The sequence below is a fragment of the Anarrhichthys ocellatus genome, unplaced genomic scaffold (assembly GCF_004355925.1).
Source record: "Anarrhichthys ocellatus isolate YVR2014 unplaced genomic scaffold, GSC_Weel_1.0 scaffold1, whole genome shotgun sequence".
Classification (NCBI taxonomy): Eukaryota; Metazoa; Chordata; class Actinopteri; order Perciformes; family Anarhichadidae; genus Anarrhichthys; species Anarrhichthys ocellatus.
In genome coordinates this window covers 655656-673809 of record NW_022280031.1, presented here as the reverse complement: position 1 = coordinate 673809, position 18154 = coordinate 655656, and the positions used below count along the sequence as shown (strand labels likewise).

General features: G+C 40.8%; 1 protein-coding gene across 1 annotated transcript; it reads left to right on the top strand.

Annotated features, from left to right (window-relative positions):
• The first annotated feature begins 538 nt into the window (after window positions 1-538).
• Window positions 539-17509, top strand: gls2b (glutaminase 2b (liver, mitochondrial)). Its single transcript, XM_031848117.1, has 18 exons — window positions 539-832; window positions 1629-1728; window positions 1816-1937; window positions 4371-4500; window positions 4948-5027; window positions 5711-5874; window positions 11049-11107; window positions 11898-11930; window positions 12042-12100; window positions 12257-12323; window positions 12980-13030; window positions 13174-13350; window positions 13476-13607; window positions 14141-14233; window positions 14319-14380; window positions 14790-14866; window positions 16118-16181; window positions 17284-17509. The coding sequence occupies exons 1-18, from the start codon at window positions 660-662 to the stop codon at window positions 17438-17440; spliced, it is 1800 nt and encodes a 599-aa protein (XP_031703977.1). The 5' UTR covers window positions 539-659; the 3' UTR covers window positions 17441-17509.
• Window positions 17510-18154: the final 645 nt, after the last annotated feature.

Here is an 18154-nt window from a genome sequence, read left to right as displayed (position 1 = left end):
AAGTACAAAAAGTGAAAGAAGGCTTATCTCATCATGCAGTATGGCCCAGTGTAAAAGAATGTATGTTATATTTCTAAATCTAATTATTGATGTATTAATATGTATATTACTTTAAAGTTGCAGCTGGTAAATGTGTGGCTTTTTTTCTTTTTTTTAAAACTATTGGCTATTGTCAGGTAGCTAGTACATTTCACAAAGGGGATAAATAAAGTCATATCTTTATCCATCTTAATACATCATAATCCGTCCCCTAACTAAAGGTATTAATAGCCTAAAAGTAGTGGAGTAAAAAGTAGTCTATCCTACAATATTTCCCTCTAAAATGAAATAAGTGTCTGATAAAAGTATAAAGTAGCCTTAGCTGAATTTAAATACTCAAGTTAAGTACAATTACCTCAAAAGGGTTCAGCAATCCAATTGAAGAAATGTTACTTTTCAAGGTACCTGGCGGAAAAAAAAAAAAAAAAAAAAAAGTTCAAGAGTCGAAAGAACAAAATTCCCGACGACACCTGAAGGCAACAAAACTTCAGCTCGCCATATGAAAGTCAGTGACCTGACAGGAGCCGCTTGAAAACTGCTCTTAACTACCAGCGGTCAGTGTTACCTGCTGTATCGGTTAGCCGTTAAACCGAGCTGTCAAAGCGGCTCTGTGGGGAGCCATGCACTGCCTGAGAGCGCTGCGTCTGTCCAGCTCCGTACAACTGATCGTCAAACACACAGATGCGGCCAAGAAGGTTTTCATCATCCAGCCAGCATGTTGCCTGACAAACAACTCAACAACGACGGCCCAGAAACCACCGCCTACACACTTGGATCACTTCCATCTCAAAACGTAAGTGTCTCCGGGTGAAGAACAACAGTTCAGTATCAACACTTGACACCCAGGCCTGTTGTTATAGTAGTATTAAGAAGTATTAAAAATATATATATAGAAATACTGCATATGAGCAGTAGCTACGCAGGTGGTCATATCAGGCCAGGTGTCAGTTCTCATCATGTGTCGGCTATAAATTATAGAGTCAGCTCTTTGATGTTAGAGTGTTTAAATTTAAAGCAACGTGAGGCACACAACAGAGTTTCAAAGAGAGAATCTCCTGCATGCAAACTGCAGGTGCACATATAAAAAAAAACAACAGAAAGAAAAATCCTGTATTTAATACAGTATGTCGTGAACATCATAACACATATAGAAAGTGAATGCAATATTTCTTGTTATACTGAATATGTGAATGTATCTAAAGTTCTTGTTTCTTGTGTCGGTCACCTACTAATGACATTAGCTTCTTTCATTTTTTTTGCATGATTGAACGGTTTAACGAAAATAAGCAGCAATTTTAGAAGAAATCATTATCTCAGCTATGTCTTCTGTAGCCGTGTGTTGTTACATTATGATATTTCGTTGTCAGCCTTTTCGATATGTAATTACAGGGTAAACACAGGTGCAATTAATAACATTAATTATCACCCTGTTTCTTTTAGGTGGGCCAGGGTGCTGGTATCGTGCATGCTGGTTCACTGGAATGGCTGTGACACATAAGTACAATGACCATTGTGTTGACCTGCTATGTCATGTCAAAAACAACAATGTTTGCTTTCTGTTTTTGAGAGTTTAATCTTCACTTCATCAGGAACGTTCATTCAAAGTCCCCCAGCTTGGGAGTGGAAGACCTGCTTTTCTACACCATCACAGAGGGAAAAGAACAAGTCCCTGTTTCATACTTTACCTTAGTAAGTGGCTTAAAGACTCGCCAGCCTCACCTACCAAGCATCCACCTGGCTGTCTGTATATTCATCTGGTCCATTGTCATTTTGCAGGCCCTGAAGAAAACCGGCCTTCACCCATCAGACCCTCGTCTGAAGGACTGCATGGAGGAGCTTCGACAGGTTGAGAAGGACTCTGTTGGTGAGGTGATGATGGACAGAGACCTTTTCCACAGGTAAGACATGTTGCTACTCAATCAAATGATCAAAACTATTCGACAACTCACTTCAACGGCAGTAAACGTAAAGTATGCAGATGCAGATCTAAAGGAATCGATCAACCCAGAGGCACAATACGCCATGTTGTGGTTCGCTGAAGTTTTACTGGCTCTACCTGCTCCAATGAAGTGGAGCTCTGTTTTTAATTTGTGGTGTTCAAGGCACCAAAAATATATTTCTAATTAGAATGACGTCGTTCAAAAATGATAATCCACCACAGACCTTGTTGTTTCATTGAGGGCAACTGAAGTGCACTCACCTATGCAGAGGGAGGACACGACTCTCTACAAAGACTATCATCTTTAAAAACAAACTGTCCCATTTTATTTGGAGGTACTGTGATAGAGAATTTTCCCCGTGCTAGTACATTTCTACTGTGACTTAGTTTATGTGCCTTACTCACTAACAAAACTATATATGTGACATATGATTGTAAACTAGGAGAGTGGTAACAGGACCATATGGGTTATCTCTGCCTTTGCTTTGATAAGGGGAAGTAACCAAATGGGGGTTGCAGTTTAAGAATGTTGAGGTGTGAAGATAGCCAGAGATAATCAAAGGTAATAAAGACACATGTCTTCATGTGACAAGGCTCAGAAGAGGAAGGGGATGACTGGAGGGGTCAATGGGGAGCTTGAAACTGCTGATCTATTGTGATAATGTAAATACCTGATGTTCCCCCCTGCTGTGTGCTGAGATGCTTATAAGCAAGAGAGACACTGGATTCTTGGCTGATTCCTTTGCAGACTGAACTGCAGTCTGTATGACGGTGAAGCCTTCTCTGGCCAGAGGATAAATACTTTAAAGACAAACTTCTTTCCTCAATGTTTCTTGTTTCAGTATTCACTATTATAGGACTCACTCGGTACTACTGAATCGTTTTTTTCCCACCACAGTACACTTTATAGGATTTATACCAACAGATAATTGTTAATTATTTGCTTTTTTAATCGGACCAAATGTCTCCAGATTAAACGTTCTGTTGTCAGAATAAGAGTTGGTCAATTGTTTTTGAGCCAGCAGTAAAATCACAATGCTATAGCTTAAATATTGATGTGCTGGGGTTTTATTTTCTGTCTGCACTTTGTCGAAAGCCTCCAAATTGTAAAAAATTGTCCTATTTCTACATTTAAACTGAAAGTTTATTATACTGCAGATCAGCAACTCAAACGCATACACACACGATAACTTTTCGGCAACTTTAACGAGCAACAAGAGTCATGGGTTTATTATTCACATGATTGGCAGGAGATATTACACTTGATTTTGAAGTTTTCTTATTTTACTGCCTGGTTTCGGGAGTGTGTTCAGATTGGACTTGTGTCTCATCGCTGACTGTCTCATGGGGTTTGGTTTTCCATTCACTACCCGGTGTGGGCGTGAGCCCAAACTATTTTTAGTCTGACCTTCCGACACAATCCATTCCAATGAAGCATTTGTTGTATGTGACCTGCTGCATGCTTATCTCTGTCTCTGTCTTTCTTCGCTTGTCTCCAACACATACATCACATTACTGATTATGAGTCATTTATGACCAGTTTAACAACAATGTGAAGAACGTCAGGTTCACACAGCACACATTCATACATCATAGCGTAATGCAATTTAATCAATAGATTTGTGAATGTTTGTTGGGACTGACTGAAACGTCTTCATTTAACTCTATGCCGGTTTTTAAGTCTGTGGTCTTTGGTGGTCTTTAATTAAATTGCTTTCCTTCAGAGCGGTCGCCTCCAACCTCCTATTTGTACATGAAGGGGCGAACATAGGTTGTATAATATGATGCAGGTCAATACAGAAATTGCTTAAGATTTTTAGGTTTTGGATACAAATTAAATAATTTCACCCGAGCCATGTCATTGAAATCCAATATTTCAGATCATTTGTTAGGAGGGATTTCTTGTACCTGCAATCAATCTCCGGTATTTACCAAAAAGATGATAATAGCGAGCAGAAACATGTTTTCTCATCCCCGTCTTCTCTGTTGATTCATATATAGCTAGCCAAAGCAGGTCAGTCAACCTCTGTGTAAACTTAAAGCTAACATGTGTTTGCATATAGACAGTCAGAAATGGTACTACATGTGGTGAAATGTTCCTTTAGCTTAATAAACTAAAACCTGGAGGTGTGACAGTGTATGTAGTTAGTGTGTGTCAGGAGGACATGTCAGCTTTATTTACCGACATGTTGATCAAAGCAAAAGCCCGTTGCTTAGACTGATAGCTGGCAGCTGCTGCTCTCACACCAGAGAATGCACACACACACACACACACACACACACACACACACACACACACACACGTGCTATGTTACACTAATTCCAAAAGTATCTATTGCATTTTCAGTGAGTGCTTCTGAGTGCCCCTGCGTTATGTGTTTTTTTCTTTCAGGTGTGTCGGTGGAAACATCGTCCTGCTGATCCAGGCCTTCAGAAAGAAATTTATCATCCCGGAGTTTGACGTGTTTGCTCAAAGAATAAATAAAATCTACAACAGAGTTCAAAGCCAAAGTGATGGGAGGGTATGCGTCTGTTGTTTGTTTGTTCCTTATTGTGAATAAATGGAAAATGAATTTTATGATTAATAAGTTATTGTGGAGTCTTCTAGTGACTAACACAAGGAGTGTAGAATGTTGTTTAAGCCTTGAACAGGTGTTGTTACAGATCATTTTACCTGTTGTGATAGTAGTGGTGCTGTGTATGGTTTAGTGAAGAACAATCTTCAGTTAAATATTGACATAGCTTCCTTTAAAATTCATACTGCCTTCTCAATATTTGCTTACATGAAAATCAATACTGAAGATGAGTGGAATTACTGCATGAGACAGAAAAAGCTGTAGGAATCGTCTCATTTCATTGACTTTTCCCTCACTCCAACTTTCTGCTCAAGCCAAAATATTTGTGTATTCCGAATCTTAAACTGTGTGATTTAACTGTTACTGTGCTTCTCTTATGTTTTCTGGCTTTAGGTGGCAGACTACATCCCCCAACTCGCTAAGTTTAGTCCAGAACTGTGGGGTGTGTCTTTGTGTACGGTGGATGGACAGAGGTACGAATGACAGATTTGTTGTTGACACCACAAGGTCCATTTAGTAGCCTTTGTGGCGCTTGTTAGCTTGTGTTATATATCACATGATCTTCATCGATAGGCAGAGTTTTCACGGTCGTCATTCAATTCTAGAAATTACCTCCTGAGCACTTTTAAGACTTCTCATCCTTATTGGCTTAAAAGTTGAGATTGATTTGACTGATGCTGAGGACGACCATGTGATATGATCGAAAGCTCCAGAACAGCTACTCAGTGGACCTTTAGGTGAGATTGTACTGTCGACTACTGTTTCCACGATAAAGAATCTGAAACGTTTTATTGCCAAGTATGTTTGCACATACAAGGAATGTGACTTGGTGATTGGTGCATAACAATAAACACAGTGCAATAGTATAGCACATCATTTAAAATATGAAACTTTACAACAGCATATGGAAAACAAACAAAATAAGAGTATGTTTAAATAAGTTTGTATTTAAAGTGAAGAGTTAAGAATGGACTTTCAATCTCAGCAGATTTGTTTTTTTCAATTTATGAACGAATTAACTTGCTGGTGTTTTGTGATATTGATGCAATTTTTTTACAACAATGTTATTGTCAATCATGACAGTTTTTAGTGATTGTCAAAGTGGATCTGTTTTAATGTTCAGTGAGAGTTGAAACACGCTGTCTTCTTCCTCCAGGCACTCAGTAGGCGACACCAAGCTGCCGTTCTGCCTGCAGTCCTGTGTGAAGCCCCTGCAGTACGCCATCGCCGTCCATGAGATGGGGACAGAGAGGGTTCACCGTTACGTCGGTATGGAGCCCAGTGGACTCAAGTTCAACATGCTCTCACTTGATGATGAAGGTTTGTAAGGCCTCGTCACTGTCCTGTTGGATTGTAAAAGCTTACATCAATGCCTCGTTGACTCTCAGCCAGGTGGCAACATCCAGGTCTCAAAATGAGCCTACTTCTCATTTGATTTATTTCCTCAGTAAACATTGTAAACATGTGTATATGGCAGGGGTGGGCAAACTTTTTGGCTCGGGGGCCACATTGAGTTTTAAAATTTGACAGACGGGCCGGGCCAGTTGTGTGAACTAATATAAATTACAAGTAAAAGTAACTTGCATTTAATTTCAGTGGGAACAGTGTTGTTGGTCACCCTTTTTAACCAGTGCATCAACGTTTGGTGTTTGGTTGTGGCAATTCTCAGAACAGATCTGAGGTGTTCATCAGTTAACTGGGATCTTACACAGTATTTTTTTATCGCATTAATGCATATTTTATCATGCGCTTCTTATTAAGCAGATATTTTTGACACAGTGTTTTTAGTGTAAAGGTTAATTATTTTTAGCGGTTTGATTATTTGAAGGGATGATACAAATATTTGACTTTCACATCTAACATTATCAGAGCTCTGCTCTGTCATGTCTTTCCTTGTCTCTCCCCCCCTGTGTCACGGTGTGGGTACATCTCACTGGAGTCAGGAAACGTATCAGAATACCCTTATTTTATTGGCTAAACTGCATCACGTGACGTGATTTACAACGCATTGGTCGGTGTTTTTCCTGCACCACTGAACAAGTGCCGTACATGCTGGATAGGAGCGTGAATAACTCCGCTGCATAAAGCAACGGCCCGCAACCCACTGAAAACGGGTCCGCGACGAACCACCAGTTGAGAATCACTGGTCTGCAGCACTGTTGCCAACTATTTTTCTGGGGAAGTTGCTAGAGGCAGGTCGATTAGTTGCTAAAAGTTGCTAAATGACGTTGTGACGTCATTACGTGATGACGTCATTACGTAATAACGTAAAACTGCGTACTTTCGTAGACTACACAATAACGTTACTCAAATTGACTGTCCATCTCGACAAATAATATGATTTGACATCTGTTAATTAAGATTTTTTGTTTATTATCACATTTGTATTTGTAGAAGTAATTTAAACACAACACATTTTATATGATCAGATATTTTTAAACACAACACATTGAATTATTGAACAATTACACATTATTGAACAATTACTTTTTTTCTTTTCTTATTAACTAGTAAACCTACACATTCTGAACAATTTAAGCAGTGTACTGGTAGTTGGTTAACATGCAACCAAACTGATCAATAATTATAGGTACAAGCTAATAACAAGGTATATATGATATCTTATTGAACAAGCAACTTAACTCAAATAATGATGTGTGCACTGGGCATCTCTTTCCAGCTGTCTCCAGGCTGTTGTGCTGCTTGGCTGGCTAGCTGCTCAATGGTTTCCTCCAGATATTGCCACTGTTCTCGCTCACACGGCAGTGCACACTGCCACCATCAGCTGTGTGTCTCCGCCAGTTCCAGAAAGTCCACTCCTTGCATACATACTGTAAATATGATGAATCAAAAAGTGGAAAAGAAAACCTCGTCATCTTCACTGTCCAACTGCATTGTCACGGAGCTGGAACCAGCAGAAGAGGATGGAGTGGCCTTAAAGCCGTATGCTGTTTTGGTGCCAAACTGCTCCAGAACTTCACTTGGTAGTTTGTGCTGGTAACAGGTATCTCCAGCCAGCTTCAGTCCATACCGCACCAGGAGTATGGAGTTGAGAGTGTGCAGTAACATCCTATTTCTCAGCTTTGACTTGACCACACTCATTTGGCTGAACAGCCGTTCAACCTCCGCATTTGATTGTGGCAAGGAGAGGGCAGCGAGTGCAGCTTTGCACAGTTCTTGAAATGGATTTGACCTGGAAGAGTCCCTGTAGTTTTTCACTTCACTCCAAAACTCAACTGTATTTTCAGTTGAGTCCCACCTAAACAGATGGATGATTCTCCATTGGGAAACAATTTTGTCAATTGTTTGGGGATGGTACCCCAGTAGCTCAGCTACTTTAATAATTTCAGTGGTGCCTTTATTGTGGTTTAGCGTGTCCTTAACACTGAACAAGGCCATGTTTCGCAAGGCTTCTAGGTTGTCTGGGAGCCTTCCTTGCAGCTCCTTGCTTAAAGCAACAATGTAGTTGATGCACCGACTACGAATGACCTTTTCGTCGTCTGGCGCAAGACTGAGTCGGGACAGTGTGCTCTCGAAAAGGTACCCAAGGTATGGTGATGGACTGAGATGTCCATCAATGGCATCCTTCAGGACATCAATTTTTGCCATAGGGTGGACTACTCTGCTGCAAATTGATGTTAAGAGGTGTACCAGATTGTCCAAAAGCTTGACAGGATCTGTTTGCTCTCCCTCAAATGACTTCAATGCAACTTGTACGTCGGACAGGATTGATTTCAAGAATGTCAGGTAGACATAGTTGGTCTTGTCCACGTACATGGCATGGAGCACATCCGCCATGTAGCAATGCTCACTGGCCTTGGTCAACTCAAAGTGGAGTTTCAATTCATCCCACTGGCTCAATATACGAGTTACCGCAGGCTCAATCGATAGCCAACGTGTGGCACACACTTTGGTGATCTGCAAGGGTTTCTGGCCACAATTAATTGTGGCATACACTGCTTTGTATGCCTCGCGCCTTTTTGGGGAAATCGAAAACCAGTTGTAGGTTTCCCTGATTCGGTACTCAGCACTCCTAGGGATGGTTTCTTTGGATGCTGCACTGACAGCCAATTGTAAAGAATGGCACACACAGCGGATGAGTACCAAATTGGGCAATGTACATTCTTCCTTTAAAATCTTGTGTACCCCGTTGTGCACCCCAGTCATCACGGACGCATTATCAGTGCCAATACCGTGAAGATTCTCTTTTTTAAGGTTACACTTCTTAAGTAACTCAACTACTGCCTTTGCTATTGATTTGGCATCGCTCCCCTCCAATTCAACCAGCCCGAGAAATGTGGACACAACGGTTCTTTTTATAGCACTGAAATACCGAATCACCACACCCAAGTATTTCGAGACACTGACATCAGTGGACTCATCCAAAAGGAGACTGAACTTCTCATCCCCCACATCTGATGTTACTCTTTTGAGAAAATAAGGAGCCAGTACTCCCCTAATCATTTCTGTGCACTTAGTGCGGTGCATTTGGAAGTTTGTTGCTGCCACAGAATCTGAAAAGGCAGCTTTGCAAGCCATAACTAAATGGTCACATGCTAGCAGCGAACAATGCTCTGCAATGGCCATTGCCATAGTAGCCTCTGCGCTTTTGCATTTATCCACTTTCTTAACTGTGGTAATGTAGATTGCAGGGTTGTGCGGTTTTGATTTATTTATATGCTTTGCTGGAGCACAATGTTTTCTGATGTCATAGATTTTTGCAAGCATATCTGATTTGCAGTACGCACAGTATGCCCGACAATCATCCCCAATTACTGGCTTTAGCCACCCTTTAAATTCAGGTACAGACTCCCACTCTTTTCTGTACTTCTGGCTGTACAATTTTGACTGAGACATACTGCTGCTGCTGCAGTCAGCCAACAATGATTTGCTGCGTGTCACTGTCGGGCTGTCGGCTGACTCGGCTGCTGCCCCCTCCTGTGCACGAGCTGAGCACATGCTGTTGACGTCACCCACAATGCACCTTTGCAGCCAGGCACGTGTGTTGTGGGTGTGGCTGTGTGTGTGATGGAGAAAATCTTTTTTGTGTCATTTAGAGGGAAAATGCCTGCGTGCATTTTAGCATTTGAGTCACTTTAAAAAAGTTGCTAAAAGTGCCAAATATATTTTCAGAAGTTGCTAAATTTGTTGCTAGGTGCTGTTTGAAAAAAAAGTTGCTAGGGTAGCCTGAAAAGTTGCTGAATCTAGCAACTAAGTTGCTAAGTTGGCAACAGTGGTGAACAGCTGTTTGTGTGGCGTGTTTTCCGTCTCTTCCCGTTTCTTTCACCTACATTCCCCTGGGTCCTAAGCCCCTCCACATACAGCTTCTTATCGCCTCTTTGCACCAATGTACATTTATAACAAATACCACACATATTACACGGTAATCAGCGTTGCATATGTGTCAAACTCTATCGGTGCATCTCCGGTCTGTCTTTGTTCATCCTGCATCGCTCTGTTCTGTTCTTTAATGTAACGTAACTGGAGCGACGGAGCCTCTCCAAGCTGTTAGCAGACTATTCTGCTAGCAGGCCCGCGAGTGAGCTGTACCCAGCATGCAGTTCGGCGGTGAAATTTTATAAATGTACAATTATTAGTGTTACAAATTGTTTATGTGTCACAGACTGTTGTGTGCTATGGTGTTTTGCTCTGTTAAAGAGCGTTAGTTGTGGGTTGTTAATTGTTCTGTTATAAAGTTATGATCATGACTAGGGTTCCCTCTCAATACATATAAGACAAGTAGCTCCGACTCCACTGCTTTCAGCAACGAACAATACATTTAGCTGCCTGTTGAAGACAGACAGCAGTTGTTTCGGCTATGCACCGGTATAATGGTGTGTGAAGAATTCATATCATACGGGAAATTAAAACCGGTATACTGCCCAGCCCTAGTCTTTATTATAGTTCGGACAATGTTCTACCAATATTTGATGGGCCGGATTAAAAAGCCCAACGGGCCGTATCTGGCCCGCGGGCCGTAGTTTGCCCATGCCTGGTATATGGTCTCAATCGTTAGTTTCAAGTTTTCTTCAATACAGCTTGATGTTCATTCTGTAAATGATGGTCCCATTTGGAGTAAATTAGACAATAAAGCAGGGTGTGCTTTAGGGCGTGGCTACCTTGTTATTGACAGGTCGCTACCACGCCATTGTCCGGTTTGGGAGTTAGTCCGTGTTATCGTCTTACAGCTCTAACCCTTTCACAGTGTGTTTTCAGTTCATGCAAGTTAATTTTAAGGTTTTGGTTGTCTAAAAATGTCTTAATCAGCGTTTGGGATGTATTTAACTCCACCCTCTTGTGTCACGTCTGGTTGCAAAAACAAAATGGCTTCAAAACCATAGTCCACAAAAATAAGTGACGTCACGGTGACTACGTCCACTTGTTATGTACAGTCTATGCTCTCAGTGAATATTAAACTTCATAATGATACATTATGTATTTTGTTTAAAGGCCCTCATTAACATTGTGTCTTATCTCGTCGTCCTCTCTTCTAGATAAGCCCCACAACCCCATGGTGAACGCTGGAGCCATTGTGATCAGCTCTCTTATCGAGGTAAACAGATGGACACGTGCGGCCTGCTGTGTGACAGTTCACAGAACATTTTACAAACTCTTACTTGTACTTTGGAGTCACACAAGCGTTAGAGTTTGCAACTGTTTCCATTTTTTTCATTTTCACAAAATGACATGATTCACTCCACACATGATGTCGGCAAAAAATTAACAGTTATTATAATTATCTCTAAATTTTATTGAGACATCTCTCATTACATTGAAGTATTTTTTTGAACTATAACGCTGTATTCAGACTTGAAAATGTTCATCTTGATTTTGTTTTGTAGAAAATTCGTGACTTATAGCCTGCAGGCGGCTGAGTGAGTCTGTTGATGAGTATGATGTTAGCCTGGGGGGGGATGTCATGAAGCAGCTGTACTGTAATAAGATATTAGTATATCTTAATTTTTTGTAATCATATTTTGAGAACTCCTATCTTATTGACAGCATATGACTGTTTTTCATTACCAGATTTAAAGTGTGTCTTGCAGATTAAAATCAGAAAAAAACAGTTTTATTTTTTCTACAGTTGTCTGTAGTCCTGTTTTGTGAAATAGTCCCCGAACTCTACATGAGCTCTGTGGTTTACGGCCACAGCCTATCTTTCCTCTTGTACTTTCCCCGCTGATAATAAGGTACTAAATGATGCAATCAGTGATGCATTCATTTATTGTTCCACACCACGGTGTTATGAGTACCCTAGTACTGAAGTCATCAGTCACGTTCAGTGTTCATGAATGTGACAATTACAATCAACACATGCAACTGCCTCTCGCTTTGTGTTTCAGCCTCGTTCAAATAAGGCAGAGAAGTTTGACTATGTAAGTAGTGCGCCTCTTCTCTGTTAACGCCATGAATATGAAGCTGAGGGTTGATCGTGTCGGCGGTCAGATGCTGCAGTGCACGTAAAACGTTGTCTTTGTTCGACCCAGGTCATGGAGTTTGTGAAAAAGATGGCCGGCCAGGAGTATGTGGGATTCAGCAATGCCATGTGAGTGCACTGCCGAATAAATTTGAGGCGTTCTGAAGTTAATATATCTTCGTTCAGCACACCTAAGTTGAAAGACAGTGTTGGGCAAATTGCCTGTCCGCTGCTCTGTTGCATTATTGATGTTTCTGTATTGACCTGTCTGCTTCTCTGTCTCAGGTTCCAGTCAGAAAAAGAAACAGGCAACAGAAATTTTGCCATCGGATACTACATGAAAGAGAAGAAGGTCAGTTACAGAATGCTGAAATATGTGGGATTGGAAAGGCTTTCTGTTTGCCGTTGCATCTGTTCGAGATGAAGCTCAATGTTTGCATACCAACTCTGTGTCCAACTGAGTGTTCTGACACGTGTATGACATGTTTCTTTAAAGAGACACTATTTAAATCATGTATTTTCATTGCAGATTCATTTACCGATTACTAACAGAAGAAAATTAGCAAATCCACTCATTGGAAAAGCTGAATATCAAAAATGTTACAGAGGAAAGACAAATCGATTCATTATTTGTTTCAGCTCTACATGTAGAGGATTAGCTAGTATTTTCAAAAGCCAGACATCAGTGTTGTTGTCTGGTTAAAAACACATTTTCTACTAGGATGTAAGAAAAGGAGACTTGACCAAGATATTGTTTTTGTTTCATTTTCTTTTAGTTTGAAAGGCTTTCGTTAGCTTAATATTTCTGTTATCTGTAGCCATAGCATGCAATATGTTTATTTGTTTTTGTTTATCATGTTAGAGGCATTAGTCAAGACCTATTGACCCTATTTGAGGAGACGGACTAAAATAAAACTTTATGACAAGATATTTCTGATCATACTACATCTGCACATTGCTAGGCCGGCATACTTCATAGAGTCACAATGATCATATTTCATTCACCAGTGTTTTCCGCCGGGAGCAGATATGATCGATTCCCTGGACTTCTACTTCCAGGTAAACATGCTCTGCTGTGAGTGAAGCTTTTCATGAAGAATCATTACGTCTATAATCTTGTGGAGCTTTATATTGATTTCGCTGTCATGAAAAAAGATTCAATGGTTTTGACCATGAACTGCTTCTTCCCCTTTTGGTCTCAGCTTTGCTCCATCGAGGTGACCTGTGAATCAGGAAGCATCATGGCTGCCACTCTGGCCAACGGAGGTATCTGTCCAATCACGGGCGAGCGTGTCCTGAGTGCCGAGGCAGTGCGAAACACTTTGAGTCTCATGCACTCATGTGGCATGTATGACTTCTCTGGCCAGATGGCTTTTCATGTGAGTAACAGTAGGAAGTGAGTGTACCAACAGAAATTAAAAAAGATCAATCGGTATGATCACTGTGGAGGAAATGCTTGTTCATTTGTTCACCGGAAACAAATCCCACGTCTCTCATCTCCCAGGTGGGCTTGCCGGCAAAATCCGGGGTGTCCGGTGCCATACTGCTGGTGATCCCCAACGTCATGGGAGTGATGTGTTGGTCTCCTCCTCTGGACAGAGTTGGAAACAGCGTCCGGGGAATTCACTTCTGTCAGGTTGGACAAAATTTTTGAGTTTGGACTCTTCCTGGCAACGGAGAGGATGCTTAAATAAGGCCACTATGTGCAGAGTGTTTATGGGATTATCGCATCAAATCATTTTTGGTGGCTTTTTAGTTATTACTGTCTGCTGCAGTGCTGCTGTTTCTGTATATTTCCATTCGAGTGAGCCAAAGTTTATAAATCTTACTCAAAGTGGCTTTACCTTGCTTCGTTAGACAAACCAATTAAAGTTTGTTCTACCAAAACCAGAATCCTAAAAGTTTAGGTCAAACAATCAATATCATCAAGATGTAAACTCTATTGCTGCCTTAAAGAGAACAAACTGTGAACGGCGCTGGTACTGATTACGAGAGCATGATGACATAAAATCATTCCAGCAGCCTCAGAGGTTTGGTTTTTCTGTTAAACATTTGTTTGCCTTGTTCCGATAAAGAGCTTGTTTTGTTTGCATCATAGTTTTCTTTGTCTTAAAGCATAAAATAATACGGACGTCCTCTAACCATTCTACTGTATCTTAACACCCTCAGGAGCTCGTTTCGCTCTTCAATTTCCACAATTATGACAACCTGAGGCACTTTGTAAAGAAGCAGGATCCTCGCAGACCGGACGGAGATGACAGGGTTTGTTGCTTTGTCAGCTTGTTCTTGCTTGTGTGTTTAAAGTGTTTTGTGTCTCTGTGTTTATGTTTTTTCCCTGTATTTGCAGAACAAGTCTATTTTTAATTTGATGTTCGCCTCCTACAGTGGGGATGTGTCTGCCATGAGAAGGTACATCACCCTGAGTATTGTTTGTCCCGTATAACAGATGGCTTTCACAATGTTAACACCAGGCACGGGTGCCCGAAAAACTCTCAGATGGGTCACAAATGTAATGAATATCAAACATAAAGTGTCTTTGGTAAAGTGTAGTAAACTGCTTCATTGCTGCTTGGAATAGATTTTCCAGATGTAAAGGGTCATTTTGTGTGTTTCTTTTGTTATAATGCATCTCATAACTATAAAGTTTGTCTACATAAATCATATTAGTACTTGTATGTTGAGTAACTCAAAGCTAAAGTATGTATTTGTGGTTCTATATTTATATTACTATGTGGAAAAATTATGTTTTCATCTCATTTTTAAAATTGTATGTATCAAAGAAAGTATTGGTGAACTGTACTTTTATTTGTTCCTTCAGGTTTGCTCTCTCATCCATGGACATGGACCTGAAAGACTATGATTCTCGAACAGCGCTACATATCTCTGCAGCAGAGGGTGAGCGCCACATGATCTGTTCATCTGGGGGTCCTGTTATTTAGTGAGTGCACTAAATCACTCCCACAGGCAAACTATAAAGCAGTCAGGCAGCAAATCTGTTTGACCACTTGGCAAAAATAAGACATCCTCAGCTCTCAAAGGTCTGCATTGCAAAGCAGAAAATTATGAACTCCTATAAATCATGAATGAAACATAAATAAATCACTTAAATACCCGGCTCAGCCCTACTGTATGTGCCCATGATAAACCAACACAGGGGTTTTCACTTATTCTGCCTGATTAGAGCATTATGTGGGCGTGTACATCTCTATGACCCTCCTTTTGGCTTTGTTGCACCTGTTGAGGTGGGAACAATACCTGTAGTTTGCTGACTATATATATATATATATATACGAACTGTTAGCCTACATGCTTTAAATATTGCACATTTTCTCTGGTTGGAGACTCCGTAACCTCTGCTGGTAAATGTTGGTCAGGTCACACTTGTTCCCTCCTGTCCTGGTGGACAGAGGATGGGACAGGTGGATCGCAACAACGATGAGGTGAGACAATACAACGACTATCTGCTCTCTGTGGTTCTAAGACGGCAGCTGATAGAAAGTTAAAGAGTTCAGCTTTAAAATGCTTCAATTTTTTAATGAGGATTGGTTAAAACAACAACCCAAGATCACCTTTATCATACAAACAATTAAGCTTCGAGGATAATTGTGTTTTACTTGCATTGTGTGTTCACAGCTGTGATTAGTGCTAAATTAGTTGTCACTTTATTTGATTAACTAGGGAGGCCCAGTACCTTCGGCTCACATTATACACACCCAATAACGAATCAGCTCACAGACCCTCTCAGGGCACCATATGGTCGATTATTTATTATCTGTTGTGCTCGAGCTTTATTCACAGCACAGATTTAATGCTCTGCTGCAGCATGTTCAGCAGTGACATTTTTCAAAAAGAGCCTGGTAAGCAAGTCATTTGTCTACAAGATAAAAATGGAAGTAATAACAGTTTTCTTGCAAATGAAAAAGGCAGAGCTTTGCGCTCCTAAATCTGATTCATAGTTGGATTGTGACTGGAGGGAAGAGTCATAAGCCTTTTTTTTTCCATGTAGTTTGTATTTTTAGCAGCCTTTTATAGAGCCACCAATGTGAAAACAGTGTTTTCTGTCTAATCAGAGAAAGATTGTCTCTATCTATTGTAATTCTCCCAGATGGGAAACTATAAACTGTCGTCTCTTGTGTTCATCCTCAGGTCATATAGATGTGGTGAAGTTCCTTACTGAAATCTGCAAAGTTGATCCATTTGTAGAAGACAGGTGAGAACATCATATATAACTTCTGTGTTTTTATCCTTTAGCTTTGAATTTCTTCGCTGCTACATATGTTTGGCCTTTTATCGTGATCAAATATTTAAATTTCTCGTGTTTTTTGTTGTTTTCAGATAGAATCAATGCCGTACTTAGCTGAGAATTACATATATTTAGATGCTTCTTCCCATTTGTCTATCGAGAATGTGGTTTCTAATCTTAGTGGGACTCCCTAGTTTGAACTAGGTGCACTCAGTAGAGTGCAGATTTCCGCCCGGTGCATCTGCAACGACCACTGCTGTATTGTGTGATTAAATGAATAATACCGGTGCTGTAAAGCTTCGTCCAACAGACTTTACTCAATCTCAACAACAAGTTTTTTAGAAAACGGATTAAGGGTGATAAATGAGAAGTGAGTCAATGGGAGTATAAAACAGGTAATAACAGATGTTTTGAGAAAGTATGAATCCCCACAACCACAAGAGGTCCTTTGGCATACAGCCATAACTGTCCACCCAAAATAGTTTGCTGCAGCAGAATGTGAGATTAAGCGTGGACAGACACAGAGGTGCACAGTCACGGACGCACAGACTCACACAGTCACACATGACTGAACACAAAACCTCTCCCCGGGTTTACGCCTGGCAGAGACAATGAAAGTAATTGATAATTACCATTAACTGAACGTCTACAAATATTGATTAAACAACCACAACTGCATTGGCACTTAAAGTAACTTAAAGGGTAATTCCAGTATATTTCATCCTGGTGAATTTCTCAAAACTGTGGCTAATGTGACAATAGTCCCAGAAGTAGTTGATGAAAACTGCACGGTGTGCATCTTGTCATTCTATTCTTGTAACTCAGGAACTTGCTGGCACAAACTATTTAGTCTCATTTGGTACTACATCTCTAGTAAAAGAAACAATGTTTAGGGTAACCTGGATCTAGATCCATTTGCCATAATGGCAGAATTTTCCTTTAGTAACAGATAAAACATTTGAACTTGTCTTTACCACATTGGTAACTTAAATTATTGTGCACTGCTGAAAATGCTCCATAACTTATCTGCTCATTCCTCTCTTCATCTTTTTTACTCATTGCTGTGCAGGTGGGGTAACCTGCCAATCGATGACGCCATGCAGTTCGGACACGAAGAGGTGGTGAAGGTGCTGAAAGAATACCAGCAGGTCTGCAGGCAACAGGAGGCGCAGCACACTAAGGCTGAGCGTTCCCCGACGCTGGACACCATCGAGGGCATGGTGTGACGTATTCCAGGGTTCGTACGGTCATGGAAAACCTGGAAAAGTCATGGAATTTTAAAATGGTTATTTCCAGGCCTGGAAAAGTCATGGAAAAAAATTAAATCCCAAAAGTTTTGGAAAAGTCATGGAAATTAGTTATATTCATATTTTCATGTCGTTCATTTGCTCTGAGTTGCCAGCCAGCGTTTCTCACATTGGAGTGAGACGAGGAGAAAATGTGATGTGATCTTCGCAATAGAACATCTTTGACGTGTCGAGTCTTGGCCAATCAGCGTTCAGATGTCTACAGCGTCTTTCCCTCCGTTAAAGTTTAAGTTACGTTATGTCCGTTACCGTTCATACTTGCTGGGTTAAGTTAACGTCCCTTTGTCGACTGTTAACGTTCATCATTATCACGATTTAGAAGGAAAAAACATAACGTGATGAAACATGCAGCCCCCCCGTGTTCCAGTTCAGTTCACGCGGTCACTCGATAACGTTAAACCGGAACACCGGCGCATCTGGTTGTTTGTTTTAACTCAAAGTAGAATGAGGATGATTTTGTGGTGATAATAACGTTTAAGATAACGAAACATGAGGCCCAGATACTGATGAGGTCAAAGAGCTTCAGGGAGAGGAGGCTGTTTGTGTAGCGCAGCTTGACGCAGGGCTGAGATGTGGGTGGAGCTGGGCCTGGATAAAGGTGGAGGTCTAAACAGACGTGAGTACAGTTTCCTG